General features: G+C 38.0%; 2 protein-coding genes across 5 annotated transcripts in view; one reads left to right on the forward strand and one right to left on the reverse strand.

Annotated features, from left to right (window-relative positions):
• Positions 1-648: 648 nt before the first annotated feature.
• SHISA3 (shisa family member 3) lies at positions 649-3,101 on the forward strand. The gene is made up of 2 exons (XM_040064246.2): positions 649-943; positions 1,791-3,101. The coding sequence occupies exons 1-2, from the start codon at positions 649-651 to the stop codon at positions 2,240-2,242; spliced, it is 747 nt and encodes a 248-aa protein (XP_039920180.2). The 3' UTR covers positions 2,243-3,101.
• A 3,907-nt stretch (positions 3,102-7,008) lies between these two features.
• ATP8A1 (ATPase phospholipid transporting 8A1) overlaps positions 7,009-20,359 on the reverse strand; it is a 103,616-nt gene continuing 90,265 nt past the window's right edge. For all 4 annotated transcript variants that reach the window (XM_040064348.2, XM_040064351.2, XM_040064349.2 and 1 more), the window contains 4 exons: positions 19,009-19,097; positions 18,497-18,589; positions 11,797-11,888; positions 7,009-11,455 (listed from right to left, as the gene is read on the reverse strand). In XM_040064348.2, the coding sequence (XP_039920282.1) occupies positions 11,358-11,455; positions 11,797-11,888; positions 18,497-18,589; positions 19,009-19,097 (372 nt within the window). In that variant the 3' untranslated portion in view covers positions 7,009-11,357. The remainder of the gene's footprint in view (positions 11,456-11,796; positions 11,889-18,496; positions 18,590-19,008; positions 19,098-20,359) is intronic.

Raw genomic sequence — 20,359 nt, forward strand, 5'->3', positions numbered from 1 at the left:
AAAGCAAAAAGTCTTGGTAATAAATCATACGCTGTAGTTGGTTTTTTAACCCTTAGAAGCGCAGGGCCGCTTTAATAAACTGCGTGTGCGGAGACCCTAGTGTTTGTGGCGGCCGGGAGTCAGGGGCACGATCGGGAGTGTGGGACGGGAGATGCCCGCACTCCCGCTCGGCCGTTTTCTCGCCGAGGCCGGGCACAGCCTGCCGAGAGGAAGGATTGCCGGAAAGCAAGCGCTGCTCTGGCCGCAGCCTCGCTCCGTCCGACCGACAGCTACGGAGCGGGAGCCGCCGAGCCGCAGGGGCCGGGGCCAGCGAGCCGCGGGGCGATGCTGCGGGGCCGCAGGGAGCGGCGGGGGCCGGCGGCGGCAGGTGAGCGGCGGGGGCGGCCCCGCGGGGCGCGGCTGGGGGGCCGCGTGTGCCCGAGGGCGTGCGCGTCTGAGTGCCAGGGTACGCGAGGCTGCGGAAGCGCGGGTCTTGTGAGGGTGTCTGAGAGGGTGTGTGCGGGTCTGAGGGTTGTGCGAGGGTGTGTGAGGGCGCGTGTGTTGTGGGAGCTGCCCCCGGCCCCCGGACGCTGCGCAGGAGGCCCCGCACCGCACCCGGGGCCGCCCCCTGCGCGCCCCGTCGGGGCGGGCGGCGGCGGCGGCGGGGAGATGGCGGGGCGGCGGCGGGCGCTGCCGCGGCTGCTGCTGCGCTGCCTCCTGCTGGGGCTGCTGGGCGGCGGCGGCGGGGGCCAGCCCGGCGGCGGCGAGTACTGCCACGGCTGGGTGGACGGGCAGGGGGGCTACCACGAGGGCTTCCAGTGCCCCGAGGGCTTCGACACGGCGGCCGCCACCATCTGCTGCGGCTCCTGCGCGCTGCGCTACTGCTGCGCCGCCGCCGAGGCTCGCCTGGAGCAGGGCGGCTGCACCAACGACCGGGAACCCTCGGAGCCGGGAGTCACCGCCCGTGAGTGCCCGGCCGCGGGTCCCGAGGCGGGCGGGGGACGGTCCCCGCGGAGCATTCCCCCGGGCCGAGCCCGGTGCCGGCCCGCGGCGGCTGCGGGGTCCCTGTCCCGTCCCGGCGGGTGGGTGGAGGCGGGCGCGGCTCCAGGTGCGCTCGGGCGGTGGCGCCGGGACAGAGCGGGAGCCGGCGGTGCGCGGGGCCCGCAGCTCCGCGCTCCCGAGGGCGCCGGCAGCGGGATCCCTCCTGGCTGGAAGGAGCACTTGGATTTTCAGTTCGCGTGGGCAAATTCCGCTGTGTCTGCCTAACGTTACTGCTCCCGCAGGTGTGAGTGTGCCCCGGTGCTTTGCACGGCGAGTGGCCGTCAGTTTCCCGAACAAAAGAAATCCGGCAGCGCATACCGAGACTGGTTTCCCAAGTCACACGTTCTGCGCTTATCTTCCGCCTTAGGAAAGAAGGCGATTTAACAGCATCTGCAGCGTTTGAGCTTCGCCTGCAGATTCAGGCTGTTACACTGGACAGTCCCGGCGATTTGGGGGGATGAGGGAGGGGGAGAGGAGCGAGATTCTTGAGCTATACCTAACAAGATCCCGCGAATGGGACACGATGTAGACAGCTTTTACCTTTGGTAACTATTAAAACTGTAAACAGAAATAATTTTTTACTGGAACCTACAGGGTTTGAACTCCGATTTTGTTTCAATGATAATGGTGCTCTGTCTTCTGAGCAGATTGGTATGTTATTGGGACTGAAATGATGTGGGGCTTCATAAACACGGTGGAGTTCATTCCTACACAGAAGACCTGTTACTTAAGTGGGCTAATTTGCATGGCTTTTCTTCTTTCTCTCTCAGAACCGATCTACGTTCCATTCCTCATCGTTGGATCAATATTTATTGCCTTCATTATCGTGGGCTCTCTGGTAGCAGTTTATTGTTGCACATGTTTAAGACCTAAACAACCGTCACAGCCAATGCGCTTTTCTCTGCGGAGCTATCAGACCGAGACTCTCCCCATGATCTTGGCCTCCACAAGCTTCAGGACACCATCCAGGCAGTCCAGTACGGCGACAAGTTCCAGTTCGACCGGCAGCTCCGTTCGCAGGTTCTCCTTCCCCCGGGCAGAGCCGGGGGGCCTTGCGGCGTCCTCACCTCCACCGTACACGTCTGGCTGCTTCCAGACTGCCCATACAGTCCACCTGACCCAGCCATCAGGATTTCTGGTGTCTCCGCCGTACTTTGGGTATCCTCTCCAGCCAGAGCCTGCCGTGGCTGGGAAGAGCTGCTCTGATTTTACTCAGAGCTGAAAGAAGTTGGCAAGAAGTAATGCAGCCTTTGCAACCACAGGGACTGCTGCTGTTGGGTGTCACACTGATGTGCTCTGTGGCTGCAGAAGTCAGAACTGTTCCTGTGGGTGAGTTGCCCTTGAAAAGTGAGGGGTCTCACTTGAGATTGCATTTCCCAAACTTGGATCGCACTTAAAAAGGAATTGTAAAACACTCCAAACAGTTGCTCTAAAACTGGACTGCTCTGCCGAATTTGTGCGGAGTATGTTCAGAGACAAATAAAAGAACCATGTTGGGACAAAAGTACTCGGTGTTATAAATGACATTTTACCCTAATGCAGTTAACTAAGTTAACAAACAGTGGCACTGATAATAATCAGACTAGTTCTATAAAGCAGCAATAAGCCTGAGAGGTAGAAGAGGAGCGATACTTACTAAAGAGGATCCTTGAAAACATCTGACTGCTTACCACTTCCATGAGCAATGAAAGTAAGAGGAAGAATTTCATTTGATATCAAAATGCAGAAGTTTTTTAAAAATACACATAATCTACCTGAACTTACACTGCATTTTTGTATTAGTAAACTTTAACGATGGTAGATAAAACTAGTACTAATTAGGCTAGTTGAAGATCAGACAGCCCCACATAACCATTATCACCAATTACTTTGCCACATAAAATTCTAAAAATAGCATTCAGCTAAAGCATTCTTCACAAGTATTTATTGTCAGCTTTTTGCTCAGCAAGTGTAAGTTGGACAAACTGATCGTGAAGCTCTGTTTGTAAAATTAGCCATGTATAAAATGTAAAGAGAAGTTTGTAATTTAAAATGTATTCACACCTTGACATCACTAATTATTTAGTAGTAACATGCAAAAAAACCCCAAACCAATAAACTGTGTGGTTGAAATGTGTCATCAGTATGACTCTGTGCAGTTAGCGTTTGTTGAATTTGGTTGGTTTAACTCTTTTCTATTTTTTCCTGTTAAAATAGTTTATTCTGCTATTAAAAATGATTTTCAACTTTAACTGCACCTGCTGTGCAGATTTAATATCATACAAAATTCTGACTATACAGCATATAGATTCATTTATGTCTTTTATATGCAGCTGCGATGAAAAAGTGGTGAAAACAACACTGATTAGTTGGGTATTTTAGATTAAACATCCTGCGCTAGGAAAAAATTCTGTTTGCCCTTCTACATTCCTTCACCTAAGTAAACCAACAAACCAAATGGAAGAAGGAAAAAAAGCATCTAAACCTAATACATGCAGTAAGCAAATGGAAAATACACAAGAAAAAAATATGCAGTCATTAAAGGGCTTCTCTGTATACTTATTTTTGTGAAAAACCAAAGTCATTCTATGGGTCAGAATCTACAATATCAGGCTGAGCTTTCCTATTTTATCAGCCTCAAACTCCCTGTGCATAGGATCTGTTGAAGTTCACTATAGCTGACCTATTTAACAAGCAGTTTAGAAAAGCTTCATTGGTTCTTTCTTGAGTTGAATAATTTTTTATAGCAAAAATCTAGTGATCAGTAGTTATGACAAAAAGCATTTCAAAATAACCTTTTAGTAAGTCTTTTTATTGCACAGTTAGCATTATAATACAGCTGACATTACTGCTAGAAATGCAGTTTCTAAGAGAATTTCTATACTATGATGTTTTAAGTTCTAGCTTGAATGCTGTAGTCATTAATTACAACCCCAGTCGTGATACATAGCTGTGTATATGTTTTGCAAGATACTAGAAGTTAGATTTTGAGTATTCAGGAAATTAGTTGAAAGTAAGTGTTCTGGCTTGTAATTTTATTGTAGAAACAATCTTCAAGGAAGGGGGCAAGAAAATTTTTGCTTGCCTTTGATGAGGTTTCATAGGACTCTTCACTGCATATCTTGAATGGCTATGAATGGGACTTTGTCAAGTAACTTTTTTGGAAAATCATTGAATATTTCAAGAGGTATCAGCTGACTTGTTCAGAAGCATACTTGTTGATCACTCCTTTATACAGCAGAAACAGCAAACCAATTCAACTGTACTTTTTTACAAATTACAGTAAGTCTCCAGTTAGAAGAAATCTTTATTTAGTAAACCAAGGCAACACAGACCCATTCTGGAAGCAGAAACTTGATCACTTTTGACTAAGAAGGGGCAATTTGTGTACCTTTAAAGAGCAATTAGTCATCAGAGCCACTGACATGGGTGGTGAGTGGCTGAAATTCAGCATTTTCCTCAAAGAAAGACTGTACACAGCAAAGTCATGAGTTTGGCTCAGTCACTACCCGGTACCATTTGGTGCTGTACAGGGTACGCTGTGATGGTCTCAGAGGACTGTGCAGTCAGGTGTTAATGTTTTAACATAGGGACAGATTTTTGCTACACTTGCACACAGCCTTAGATTTTAATGATTATTCAGCCTAAGGAGAGCTGTGAAGTTTGCCATGTAGCAAGAAACTCAGCCTAGCAGGGAGGACTCCTCTGAGCCATTTCCTTTCTTCCCCTCATGCTTCATCATGGGTTTGTCTTCCTAGGATGGTTGAAGAACTTGACACACAGGAATAATTTCATTGAATCAGACTTACATAAGTCTGTAAATCTATAGAGTACTAAGTACTTCACAGATCAGTAGCCAGACTGCAACAAATCCTGCAGATGTGGTTCTTAGGATGGGAAAGATCAGGTGTAGTTAGAATAGCTGTACTGGGCTACCTGTAAAACAATTGAGGTGGGGATTATGCACCATCTGCAAATAGACTGACAAAGAAGAAACTCTAAATTTAACAAAAAAATGTATTATTGTTCATGTAGCTACAGTAGCAGTGACCTATATAGCTGAAGAGAGAGGAAAGGAGGTGGCCAGAATACAACCCATGGATAGAAAAGCTTTTGCCTGTGCCAGTAGTTTCCGATCCAGATGGATTTGGTGTGCAGATGAGAATGCTCAATTTCCTTCCTAATGGAAAGAGCCTTTTGGCACTACATACTCCTGTGATTTATAGGAACAGGAAATTTTCCTAAAACTTGCAGACAGAACAGAAATGACACTGTGATAATATTTTAATGACTAATGAAATGGTTTGAAGGGCTGGATGTATGCTTGAACTGAAAGCAATTGCTTGCTATCAGAAGCAACATTTACAGGCAGTGCTTGCTTTACTGCCATGTTAAAAAAGTAGATTTAATTATTTCTTTTGGAATTCTGAACTCAGTTAATATTCCTTTTACTAGTACTACTACTACACTAATCTAAAATAAAAAAGAATATTCACATTCATTAAATTGATTACTGTCATTTACACACAACACAACAAATGCTTTGATTGCCACATTTAGTTTTAGATGAAACCCAAGCCTTCTGTGGATAATGAGCAATAGTGGCATATTATTTGTTTTGTGCTTCCACAATTTGGGATTCTGAAGTATGTATCTCCAAAACACATCAAGACTTTCCAGTGCTAGGAAAAACATTATAAGTACTTGCAAGAATTTCTGAAGGATTCTGTTTGAATCTAGGTAAGCAGTACAGTAGGTGGCTGTGTAAACTCATGGATTATTTGTAATACTAATACCACTGGAATTTAAAAAAAAAAAAAAAAAGAGTTTCAAAAGTATTTTGTCTTAATTGCTCAGCTACAGCTTGACATAAGGACATTAAGGAACATTAAGGAGATGAAGTTGGTTTTCAGTGCTGTTTTGCTGCCTATTGCAATGTGCTGTCTGGACTTGAACTCCTCTGAACAATGCATCTGCTTTTGAAGGAACCACTGCTCCACAGTATCACATAAAGTTTTGGACTCACAGTTACACTGAGGCTGTAATTCCATGTTATCCTGTTTTCATCAGCAAAGGCAGACAAGGAAATGCCTTTCTGTTATTTTTATTTTTTTCCACCCATGACTTGTGCAAATTCAGGGGGCTGTAGTGTAAATCAGGTTAGAGACATAATTTTAGTTTAAAAATAATGTTTGCTGTAAGAAAGAAGAGAAAGGATTTGAGAGGGACCCAGATCATTATAAACTGGATTATAAACAATAATTTCAATAGCCTCATGACTGCCAGTATAATAGAGGTGGCAAAATACTATAGGTGGAATATTCTTAAACCAGCTCTGCTACTACAGACTGGAACTTGTGAAACTAGCGCCATCTAAGATGAATGTATTATGGAACTGGCTTGGGCAGAATACAAAATAAATTCACTGTCTAGTGTATATATAAAAATCACTCACCTATCTATTACCAAAACTCAGTTAAGGTAGAAATACCAGCTATTATCAAAGCCAAAGGATACAGTATTTACCACTGTTGTCTGAAAAGGGAGGTGACATTTCCTCATTCTTACTATTCTTGTACTGCATACTTCTCGTGCAAAACAGGGTATCAATGTACCCTACATGTACACTAGAGTAGGGCTTGGCTGGAAGTCACTAAATTGCAGATTCCTGTGCTCCTTGTTTATTTATTTATTTTTTAATTTTTTTTTTAAACTTTTCTATACTTCACATGGGAACTGAAAAAGACATCTCAAAATAGGTGTTAAAAAAAAAAAAAGACAAAAAAAAACCCCCCAAAAACCCCAACCCAACAAACCTTAAACAAATTTTCCAGTTTTTCAATTCACCTTAAAAACATAAGAACCCTATGATATTTATGAAATACTATTTTGGTATGTCTCACTTTAAAGAGTTCAAACCCAAGAAGGATGAGCTATGTTTTCTTCTGAAAGTAAGCTCTAGTATTTCCAACCAATCAAGTCAACAAAGCTTCTTAATTTAATGGCAAAGTTTATTAATTTTTTAACAATTAGAAGACAAAACATTTAAAATTTGCAGTTCAAAACATGCACATTCACCAAATGCCAAATGACATTTAACACTGCATAGAACTGAATGTGTTACTAAAAGAACTATTTAAAAAAACACAGTGCATTTAACATCCAGTTAAAACTAAACCTGAGAGACTACCATAAACAGAGTCAAAAAATCTTCATTCATGCAGCTTCATAATTTCCACAACAGTTTCAGTAGTAATGGCTTAGTGGAGCTGTAAAACCTCACTTTATCTTGAATGCAAATTTTGCTGTTTCAGACAGACTGCTTTCTGCAGCAGTTCATACATATCAAACACTGAAAATCGTAATGAAAAATTATGTTGAAGTAGAAAAACAATATTAATGCATTTATGGCTTCTATGACATATTAAAGAAAAAAAACCAACTTGCTCTGGTCACAGCTTTGCAATTACAAATCACACTCTGCACGGAAAAACTTTTATTTCAGTATCAACCCTCAAAAGTGCCCAACTTTGCACATCATTGCTCAGATGAGCAGTCCTTATACTCAAAAGCAATCCAGTTGAACCCTATACGAGTAGTGGTTTGCATAAGCAGGAACCAGCTTTGGAATGCTAAAATATTCCTTTGTTTAATAAAGATCTATTGGTTAACAGCAAGGAAACTGGGGGAGTGAGGGCAGAGAGGGGGAAGGAGAAACTCATTTGTTGAGTTTTGTTACCAGTGAAAACATCCAGTACCAAGGAAGCTGAACTGACAAACTCATTTGCTTACACAGCACTAGCTTCTCGATATATTATGAGCAGACTTTTAACGAAGGCATTAAAAACCAGGGATCAACAACCACCATGCATTGCCTCAGAACAGTTAGAAATAGTGCCTCATGCAGACAGAATGATAAATTCATCAGAACTACAACTGCTTTTACACAATACACAAGAAAAAAAGGGAAATAACTTTTCTCCTTAAATTTAACACATATTCCAAATTACTCATCGTTCAAGATGGGTTCAAACGTCATAATATGTATCTTAAGACACTTAATGATCATCTTTGTAACAAGGTGAATTTTATGGATGCATGTGGACATATAGGAATCTTCAGCTATCTCTTAGTGTTTCAAAATATTTTATTTATCATTTTATACAAATAGAATGATGACTAAGTATAAATCTGTTGAAACTGCTTTGCAAAAATATGTGTAAAATTAGGAAATGGCAAGAAAAAATTCCAGATACAAATTGTCAATAGGTTTGTTAAAATTTGTTTCCAGTTACTCTTTTGAATTATTTATATATAATATATATGTATGTATATATTTAAAAATAATCAAGCAAAAGTATTTATATAAGATACCCGATTTTTTAGTGGCACAGGTTCATCTTTTAGATGGAAATTTTTAATACTAACTTGCAGTGCATAACACATGGAAAAGTCCATGTGAACTCTCTATCTAATACACTCTTGAATTTTCAAACAGTAAGAACAGAGGCATTGTTATGAGCATTTCTGCCTCAACTGTTTTTTTACCTTTAAACAAACATCAGCAGAATCCCCTTATTTTGACAAAGATATGACATATAACAGGATGGAAACAGACTATATTACTGTGTACTTAACATGAAAATAAAGTCCATATTGTATACTTGGCCTGATTTAAAAATGGGCACACATAGCTAAGAAAATCTTGTATTTTAAAATGGAGGTGTATGGGCAGTAAAAACCCACCGGTTTTGCCACATTTGTCTTTTTTGCTATTTTAAAGAAGTGGTATCTTTCATCGACTAATTACCAGAAAAAGTACAGAGACAGGAGAAAAAAAAATCTTCAAAAGCAGTAAAAAAATGCACTTTGTGAAATACTACTTCAAATTCCAAAAAGATGTCAGCATGAAATGCTGTGATAAGATTATCTCACAAACCTTTAAATTAGTCTAAAGTTAGGATCTTAGAGGTGCTTCACTGACTTTCTTCCTTTTTAAGGTAGTTAATTTGGGATGTACTGTGTGTTGTTTTCTTCAAACTGTATTACAATGGTAAAGACAGAATTTTATTTCATAAAAGAGATCATGTAAATATCTCACTGTATATATTCCACAATGTATTCTAATCTGTATCTGTATTATTAGCAATTCAACCAATTAGAACAGAAAAAAAATGCCCATGAAGAGAGTACGTATAAGAGTAATCTTACACAAGTTAAGTACACTGAAAGATTATAAAGGAGTAACAGTGTCATGGTTAATTTCAGAAATGTTTGGAAGTTGGTCATTGTCCCTTGGATGACAGAAAATAGGGATCTCTGTTTTAGGAAAGGGGCATGCCCCCAAATTTTTTCTTGCCTTAGGTCAAGTGATTTGGCCCTCCCATATTGATCCATCTATTTATCTATGCCTGCAATGGCTTTTCTGAAGGCAGTTCTTGTCTGCATGACTGACTGACTGGCAGTACTGTTTCTAGTGGGATACGTTCCCTTTGTCCTTGTCCCTTCTGTTTAAAGATCACTCTGGGCAAGTGAGAGGAAGACACTGTGTAACACTCATATGAAATGCAGACTGCCTTCCCACTGATATACCTTTCTAAATATGTACTTTCATATAGTGCCTTTTGTTGGGCTTTCTCTGTGTATTTTTAAGTTTCTCTTAGAGTGGAGAATAAGAAACTTGGATAGTGAGATTAATTACATGTTAAGCGTTTAGCTAGATGAAAGGCAAGGAGGTAAAGTTACCTTTAGTAGGTATATGAAAAATGAAGGAGGGCAGAGAAAAGATGGAACTGGATGACTCGTTATGATTTGGAGGGCAAAAATGAAATACTTAATTTAACAGATCACAGGGGATATCACTGTTCTGCTTTTCCATCTGGTTGATCTCCATTGAAAGAAAAAAAAGAGATCATTCCTATGTAATGCACAAAAATTTACTTAACAATATAACCAACTGCTACTATACAAAATTGTATTTTAAATGTAATTATGGTGGCTTTTAAACCCAGAATTAAACATGGACTTAAGAGCTGCAAGAATTAACTAAGTTTTAAAGTTCAAGTAGCTTTTCTTAGTTCGAAACCTGATGGTTGTTGGACAGTAAGCCGAGAAACACAAGGCATAACTACTTAAAGAATGTACCACAATGTTCTCATTTAATACCTCCTTTTTTTTTTTCCCCTCAAACCAGGTGTGTATCTTTTTCTGCAGTCACTTCCTCTCCATTTTAATTAAAGGTGAGAGTATATAAGTATTCTGAATGACCAGTAAGTTGTAAAGAGACTGCTGCAATGTATTTCACACCTTTACTGGAAGTGACTTTAGTGCAAATAAACCAGTACATACCACAGACTAGCGAAGGGCATGCTTTGCTCTGTATTTCAATGTATGCATTTCAAATAATCTTAGTATAAAAATGTTTAAAATTTGATTAATTTTAAAAAATAAGTTTAAACAAACTTTCTTTTGAACCTACAGTATAAGCAGATACAACTAAGCATCACAAAAATAAGTTTGCTAAAGGGAAGTAAGGCAGAGCAATTCTTAAAAACTGAATAAAGTATTATGTGTACTCCATTATACAAGTTGGCAGCCATATTCAACATATGCAATACTAAATGAAAATAAGGGGAAAGCTTGTATAAGGCCAAAGGTGCAAAGACTTGCAGTTTTGAAAGCAAATGCCAAAAAGGCCACTCAAATTAGACTCACTGTACTTTCTCCTCAAATGTGGAGACTCAAGCATGCATTTCTGAGATCAGGACTGGACATAGATTCCTTTCAAATTGTTTCTAACAGAAAACATTTATGGAACTTCTTTGGCAAATGTTTTTAAGTTAGCTTGACACAAACATCTATGAGCATCTTGACTCAAAATCTTTCTTAAAGAAGGTGAAATAACACCATTAAGATACCGGGTTTTTTTCAGCACTTGTTGAAATCAAAGGCTTGTTATCAACTGTATTTAAATATATTAACACTTAAAAACCTTCACAGATGCTAGTTGATCTGTCAATGTAAAGTATGTTTAGCAATCTGACCACTGCCCTTCTACTATATGACCAGTATCAATTCAATTTCATTGTAAAATAAGCAAGCTGGCAAGATACAAGGTAAATTCCGATCTGTTTACAAAGGCTAAGCAAATACTTGTTAAAAATTTAGAGATGGTGTGTTACAGTATAGTTGCACAGTGCTTATGTCTACTGAATACACAAATCCAAACTTTATGGAACAAGACCATCACAGATCTTTCAATGCCTGGTAACTGGACCATGGTTGCAGCTCTCAGCAAAGATCTAGTAGACTGTCTTGCAAAAGGAACAACTAAGGCCTAAATCTCCAGCTGTGTTCCTTCACCATTCCTCAGGCCTTTGCTTTGTGGTATCGTAAGCTCTTATTACTTCAGACTGGGAAACAATTCCATTTTCATCTTGAGAGAAGGCGTAGCCATCTGCAGATATAAAGCAAAATAAAAACAAATTAAGCTTTTACCCGATTTATTTTTTAAAGCTTTAATAAAAGCAACTTAACAAAGGTGAATAGAAGGCAATAAACCTCTTTTTCACACTTAGTAAAATCCTGTGCCATTTCTTACAGAATTTTGCAGTTATAAAATAGCAGAAAGAACTCCACGCAGTATCTTTGGTATGAAGGGCAACTTAGCCACAGGCAAAGAACATGGTCTAATGGGTTTAGGATACCACACTTTTACTATAAATACATTTTGTGAAAGGCAAAATTTTACTGCTATGTTAATAATGGATATTAATTTTTTTGTCAGTGAACACTTACGAAGCAAGTTTTGTTGCAAAGAATCGGAGCGATACAAGTTCACGTGGTTCTTCTTAAATACATTCTTCAGTAGTTGGGCTCTTTCAGTTAAGCTAGAGAGAAAGCAGACACATGAAAAATAACTACTTACTAATTACCCTATCCCTTTATCTTTTGAGTCTGCTCAATGGGAATTAATTATTAAATAAGAAGTGTCCACCCTCCTTTTTCTTTTTAAATTGTGCCTGATCAATTATTAAGATGATGATTAAAACCTTGTGTGAGGACAGATTATTAAGTTTTGACCCCTGGTAATAATTTTGCTTGTCACAGTACAGGCAAAATATCCGTTTGAAACTCTGATGGGTGCTGACAACACAAGTAAATGAGTAATACTGTGAACCTTTGAGTGTGACTCCTTTTAGAAACACACAATGTAAAGGGAAGGCACTGTCTTCCTTGATGTAGCACAGCTTGAATAGTGCCAGGCTGAATTATTCCGTTCTATCTTACACAGAATGTGTTCCCAGACTCTGGTGACACAGTACTCCAAAGGGATGGGAAATGAGTGAAGGGAAAGCCATGTTCATGGTCATCAGCTGTATGTACAGAAACATAATATTTCTGTGAAAAGTATTCTAGAAAGGAGTATTCCCCAGGAAACTCTAGAAGGTGTTTTTCTGGAGATCATATCCAAATAACAGAGCACTATTCCTTCTAAGGTTGGCCACTTCAGCCCATCTCCTTCCTTCCCAGCACTACTGAGTATATTGTGTTGTATGCTTATTGTGCCTTAGTGTGACCCAAGGTACCCCCTATTCCAGTCCAAGTGGAAAACAGGAGCATTAAACATTTTTCAAATTGAGATTCAAGCATCAACAAAATGCTCCAAACTGTAGTGAAAGGAGTAGCAAATGTACTGAGTTTCCTTTCTGTCCTTCTTACACTGAAGTTCTCTGTAATAGGAACATACATTACTAAATAAATACCAGGTAGATGAGCCATCTGAAAAATTTAAAAATCTGACAATTTTAACAACATATTAAATATGTGCAAGGGACTATATTAAAAAACCTCTTCAGTGTCCTCTTGATTTGATATTCTCTAGTTTCAAGAAATAGTTTCAAGAAATACCAACCTATCACTTAAAAATTAGTTCAGTTAAAAAAGACATGTATCTTAGGTTTAATCTGAGTGTATAGTGATTTGATATTGCTACAGTTTTGCTAGATTAGCGAAGATGTCTCTTGTGCAATGATGTAGTAAGAAAAACAGATTTCACACACCTTATGTTACCAAGTTTTGATTACTCAAATTACTTTTTAATATTATTGTCAATTAGTTCAACAGAATTACCTTCCCACGCTATCAACCAGACTAAGCAGTGCAAAGAAAGAAATAGACTGCTTTCCTTATTAGACTACCATTCAAGCCAGTAAATTAGAAATATGCACTCTTCCTTCAATGCCTATGTACTTCTAAAATATGAAGCTGAACCACTGTTTAAGCTGGAAAGACTGATGATTTATCTCACCTTTCTGTTCCCCTCTAGTCTGGTGGTTAAAGCATATGGCAAAAGCTTGGCTTTTCTAAGTTGGAAAAGGAAAATAAACCTACTATTTCCACACCCAGAGAGGAACGCTAACTGAAAAATCTACAGGGTAAGGCGATAGGCAGGGGAAACTGCTTCTGTGGCCAAGTTTTGAATTAAAAGATGGAATGAGACTTCCTTGTAAGAAAAAAATTAGGTTTCAGTTCCAGGAAGGTAGTTGGTTGGCATCTGCTGACTGAATCAAGAATGGAGAGGCTGAAGTACTGACACGTTACCCTCAGTACCTTCCTAAGCTAACTCTCTGGGGATTTTTTTTTCCATCCTGCTTGCTCCTCTATGTTGTGAAGGAGCTTTCTTCTTTAGTTCAGAGCTGTAAACTGTTTAAGTGACATCATTAATTAAAAAAAAAATAAAAATTAGGGACTGAGATCTAAACAGCCAGAATACAGAGAATGAATAAATTGATCAGTATCTTCATATAAGATTGGACGCCAAGGAGATGGAAGACCATGGGTACACCTGGACACAGTTATCAGCTGTACCTCCTTTGCAATACATCCCTGAAATCCTTATTAATGTGAGTTGAAATCAGCAAATTTCTATGAAACATTTGACAGGTATTATTTTCTAATAAAATATTTTATTAAAACCATTAGCATGCCTATTATAGCATTTTTAGTACCATTATTCTTTGCTTGTGTTCCCAAGTGGAATGTTCAGATTGCTTAAATGCTAAGCAGTGAAATTACTACCTTTAAGTTTTACAAGTACATGAAGTATGCACATGTGTTACTTGATGTATAATGAAGTTTCCACTGCACAGATCTGATTGCTGGTAAAGAAAATACAAAATATATAGGAAATACACTTGAGAAAAGTGCTTTCAGCTGTTCAAGTATTAAATTCTGGTCTTTTTCTATACTTGAAATACTGTGGGCTCTCCATTATAAATCACCCTGTTGCCATTCAAAAACATATTTAAATATCTACGTATTATCTATATATCTACATATCTATCTATATATCTGAGTATCTACATGTGAAGCCAAGAAAACATGGTTTCATAATTAACCAATGTTAGATCACATTAATTAAATGCCTGTACTCATTATGTGTACCTATATGAACAAGTAGAATATTAACTATTTTTGAACATGAAATGTATACCTTTAGAGGTAATTAAACACAGCTATAAAAAAATTTGCTACTTTATGTATTCCTGACCAACCACTTATGAGGTCTAAAAAGAATTAATTTCTCAGTGAACTGAATTAAAAACAATGATGTCACGAAGCAGCATGTTAAGTATATATCTCTAAAGACATTTCCACAAGTTTGGGCTGTTATTCGTGTTACTGTTAGTCCAAGATTCAACACAGTACAGTATTTTTGCAGTAAGTATTAATACTGTTACTGCTGCTTAAGCATTATATATAGGTTTTCCAAAAAACCCCTTTCTGAACGATAGTTTATATAAAAAAATATTATCCTTTTACCTTAGTCACTTCAATTTTAAATAGAAATGGCTTAGTGGCATTTCAATTACAATGTCTCTAATGATAAAATCATACTTTTTGTGGCACAAATTTGTTAATACACTGAAACTGCTCTATTACTTATGCTATCAAGGTACCCTCAAGTCAGCAGTATTCCAACATTAAATTTACTTTCTGTTGGAAAAAATGCTTTGCAAAATTTGCATGTTCTTACTCAAGATATAGTCTTACTTAACTGAAAAATATATGGGATTAAAAAAAATTTAATGTGTTGCTTACAGAAGAACCAAATAAAGTATTTTTGGACAGTTTTGGTGAAAAGCTCATTAAACATCCTTACACATACTGAAACAGCAAGACACAATAGCAGTGCTCTTCCTGAGCCTTCAATGAAAGTTGTTTAAAAAATATTTCACGTCATCACTGTAAAAATACAGCGATAAATAATAAAAGAAATACTTTACATGGATGGCATATTTTAAGACTGTATTATCATGTTCTTCTTTCAAACTGCATTCTAAAGTACAATAAAAACATCTTAAGAACAATGTTTTAAGTTATTTCAATATCAATACCAATTTTTATCCTGATTTTCAGAAAACAGCCAAAAGTGCAAATTTGTAATTTGAATAGAAAATTCCTATCCTAAGAATCTGTGACAGGAAAACACCAAAAGGGCAAAGCCTTTCAATATTAGTTCTAATTAAATGCACTCAACATGATGTCAACACAGTTCTAAAAAATGTGCAACTAAAACATTCTAGTTGAAAAAAGAGCAATAAAAATTATCAATATTATACCTCACAGAATCATAGAATGGTTGGGGTTGAAAGGGACTTCAAATATCATCCTAGTTCCAGCCCCACTTCCACTAAATCACATTGCTCAGAGTCCCATCCATTTTGAACACTTCCAGGAATGGTGCATCCACAACTTCTGTGAGCAACCTATTCCAGTGCCTCCTCACCTCCACAGTAAAGAATTTCTTCCTAACATCTAAACTAAACCCACCCTCTTTCAGTCCTATTACTGCATGACCTTATAAAATCTCCTGGCTTTCTTGTAGGCCCCCTTCTCAGTAAACATTCAGACACTGACTGATTGCAACGGCCATCCAATAGAGGAATCCTTTTATCGGTGGAAGCTGAGACTTTTACTTTGTGTTGTAGTATTTGTAAGATGGGAGTGGACAGAGTGGAAAAGTTTCTGAGTTATCTTTCTCACTTGTTCCCAGTTATCTTTTAATCAAGCAGTGATATCTTCTTAGGCTGTTTTGGCATTTTATAAGAACAAATCCCTTCTGCTACAACAGAAAACGGTACTCCCAGAAGTAGGCAACTAGAATAAGAAAGTCTCATGTACGTATCTTAAATGGATGTAGAGGACATTCTTTATCCATTTAACTACTAGCTCTACTCTGGCAACTAGTTAAACCAGGCTACTGCAATTTAGCAGACTTAAAAATGTTTACAGAAGTTGAATCAATTATTTTGTAAATTCAAGTAAGTCAGTTCATCAGACCATCTCTTTAACAAGTAAAGTTTTGGCTCTATCACCTGAATTTAAAAAACATTAAAAATTATCACCTACTTTAAAAAACAACGGAGGACATAAAATATTAAGAGATATTGAGCTGTGTAGCATCCAGTGATTTGTGTATGAGGCAGATGCTTGTATCCTTCAGAAATATTGGTCTAAAAGTAACTTTGTGGAGAAAAATTAGATGTAAGAAAGATATTCTGGCAGGTAAACAGCTGTCATGGAGCCCACGTAACTATTTAACTGTGGGATAAAAACATAATTACAAAACTGTGTAGAATGAGGGAAAAGCATCCTGCCTAGACAAGTTAAAGTAACTGAATTGGGAATACAGGAGATATCTTGGGAATACAAATATGAAATACTAAAAAGGTAGGTTATTTTATTTTTCTCTATACCCACAAAATATTCCACTTTTAGCACCATCCAGTACTAGTATTTGCTTGCTACTCTGCAACTCATTCTTCTACAGCTTTCACTCTTTGCAAAAGAGCACAGAGCATACATTGCTTCAAAGCTCAGCACACTGATAGATGAGTTTGTTAATTTGGAGGAAGATATTGCCTTCAATCTACTTGAATGACCACTGCCACTGGAGAAAAGCATCTGTAACAATCAATTTACATCACCTTTTAAAGCAAGAGAACTTACTCTTGCAAGCACTGGTTAGGTCTAGCAGTGATGAAGAAAAAGTAAGCTCCAAGTAGGAATTGTCACCAACTAGGGGATTCTGCAGTACTTCCAGTGTGAAGCTGCTGCTACAAAGACAGCATATAGAGCCTGAGAGGAGACTGCATGCAGGCATGTCCTCTTCTGTAGCCTATCACACTAGACTAGGCGTTCCATGGGTGGCAGGATAAGCTTTCAGGATAAGCTTGCTTGGCACCTCTGTTCCTTGCTACCTTGAAAGATGAACCAAACTAGAGACAAAACATTCTTTTGAAACCTCTCACACAAGCTGGATCCTCCCCCATTAAAAATGCTGGTTATCACCTTGGTATCTGATGTAATTTGATCTCAGCCTGGTAAATCCTAGTTAACTGATTCCCACTGAACTGCAGGAGGGATACTTTATGCTGAAGTATCTTTATGAGCAAAAGGTACTTTCTGAAAATTGAACCTATAGTAAAAGAAGTGTTTCTTCTGGTCTCTTTCTGTGCATAGCTTGGTAGGAAAAAAGCTTTCTTGGCTATGCTTTTTGCCATGAAGATACTAAAAGAACAGCAGTCCAAAGAATAGAAAGAACAGGAAAATCAAGTATCAGCAGTTTTGGCTTTCTTTTAGACTTCACAAAACTCATGAAAATGAAGACAAGAAAAGAAAGCTCTAGTTCAGCCAAATGGCACTAATGAATTGGAAAGGGCGGGGGAGAGGGGGATTTTGTCATCTCATACATTCTGCAAGTGCTTGCTACAAGTTCAGCTTGTGGGGTTAAAAAGTCTGCAACATTTTTCTGAGTGCACACCTTTATGCTGAGGTTACACGTAGAAAACGTCCAATTGTTCAGTTTTACCTTCTCCCTTTTCAAATTATCTGCCTGGTCCATGAAGGAGGACGTAACACGGGAATTCTTGTGGAGTCTTAGGTTAAAAATTCTACTTACCTCATATATACGGTAATCAAATAAATTTGCTCTGGATTGGAATTAAATATAAAGCCAGCTTGTTATATTCAATTTCAGAAAATCCTAGAATAATTTTTTGTTTGTCCCTATGCTACTGAGCAGCTTTTAAAGCATTTTTGGTTTTTTTGTGCTTAGGTCCTGTTTACAGCTATACTAAAAAATGATGCAGGTTTAAACTCATTCTCTTCTAACCCATTCTCTTATTTTTGTGAAATTAATTGTGAATTAATTGTTAACACAGGCAAAAGTGACAGAATTAAAATTGCACCTCAGACTTGTTCTACAGGTAAGAACCAGAAACCAGTCAGCTACAAAGAAACACATCAGTTAAAGCTTTTGGTAAAAACCTCTATGTAAGCCTATGAAAAAACACATAAGCTTGGTAGACCTTCACAGATGCCTTTCATTTGTATGGCTTTTGAAAAATAACGTTCTGTCTTTGACACATGTTATAAAGCTAAAAATATTTAGCTTTTTTTTTTTAAGATAACTTTCTACAGATTACCATACCTCTTGCCATGCACAACTGCCCCAGGATCCTCAGACTTTGCTTCCAACTCCTGAACTTCATCTACCAGTGTCTTGTAAGTAGCTCTCTTTACTCTGTAAGTACATACAAAATACTGCCAGACTTACTCTTCTTCAAAGTAGAACAGATAGTTTTAATGCTTATATAAAGATTCAATTTATAAATCCATTTCCCCAGACTTAAAACTAAGCCTTACAAGGAGAAATATCAAAAAACAAATCTAAAGAATGTATTTTATCATCTGTTCTTGCAAATTAGAAACAAAAATATTTATAAATAAAACACTACAATATTGAAACATTTAAAATAGTAATGACTGTTGTAAAAAAGATTTTCAAAAACAAAGATGGTAAAAAAGAATTTTACATAATCACCAGAATTGATCTTATATAATCACCAGAATCAATCTTAATTTGTTTATTATATTAATAATTGGAACACACATTTAAAAGTCAGCACTTTCTTCTGCAAACCCCGGCATTTCCATACTCACACTTTGTATACTATATCAAGAAGTAAAGCTGTCATAGGAATACACAGAAGTCCCATCCAAAACACTCCAGAGCTGAACATCATAGCTGCCTGAAGAGAAAACGCACAAAATGTGATGTCACGACAAGAACTAGCAAAAAGTCTTAGAAATATCCAGTAGTTTGTTGAGGTTATCAAAAGCAAATTTAAATGAATCATTCTAGTCAGACTAATGTGAAATAGAACTTGAACTGCTTTCTAAAATCCCCTGAGTTGCAGCATAAATCCAGCAAACAGTAAGCACAATTTCACGACGAGAAGCTGGTAGAAAGATCCACTGCTTAGCTCTTTTGCATGCCTCACCACAATGCTGCTCTATACCACTGTGTTGATTACAGGCATTTTCATTAAAATCAGATTTATCAAAAATCCACCCTTTTCCAATTTTCTTAATACATTATGAGCACAGTTTTCCAATTCGCGGTCTACTCTAACAGGATGTAAGTTTCTGACCCTTCATATAGAGGCTGGACACTGTTAGAATTATCCTGCAATATAACTTGGATCAAAGTTATCTCCCACAGAACTCGTACCACAGTTCCTGCACTGCCACAGACTCCTGTTAAACATTGCTTAAAAATGAGAGTAAGGAAACAACTATTCATGTAGTTATGAAAGAATGCAACATATTGTTAAATTAAGACCAAACACATTAAGACATGGTGAAATATTTGAAAACCACGTAATGTTTTTATCTGTGTATTTATTTTTTGTATACACCACTATAAGTAATACATAGGAATTTCTTCTGTTCATGACTTGCTCTGTAGAAATAGTAAAAATAAAACATATTGAATGGCCAAAACAAACATCACAATATACAGACATCAAAGGAAGAAAGTCTTCACCTTGAAAGTCATGCTCAAATGTCTGCATCAATAATATTAAGGATGCAAAGAGTATGAAGCACATTACTAGAGGTTTGATTTGCAGTCAGCATTAGAAGTAATTTTATAATGTAATTAGATTGTAGAGAGGTTGAAAGTAACATTACTACACAACAGCCTTTCAAATCCTTTGTTTCATTACTTGGAGACTGATTTCTTTCACAGGTTAAGCCTCAGTACGTAAAAGAAATAAGCTGACATTTTACTACTTTTAATTAGCAGACGAACAGTAGGTAGCCTGCAGTAGCTGAAGTCTAATTTCTCAACATGCATACATGAGCATTTTCAAATTATACTCAATGTGTTGATACATGAAAACAAAAGTGAATTATCTTCAGAAAAAACCCTAATTCTCATATAAGCAAAAAGTTCATTTTACCTTGTTTTTGTATCCAAATTCCAAATGACACTGATTGTTTGGAAAGT

The sequence above is a fragment of the Hirundo rustica genome, chromosome 5 (genome assembly GCF_015227805.2).
Source record: "Hirundo rustica isolate bHirRus1 chromosome 5, bHirRus1.pri.v3, whole genome shotgun sequence".
Classification (NCBI taxonomy): Eukaryota; Metazoa; Chordata; class Aves; order Passeriformes; family Hirundinidae; genus Hirundo; species Hirundo rustica.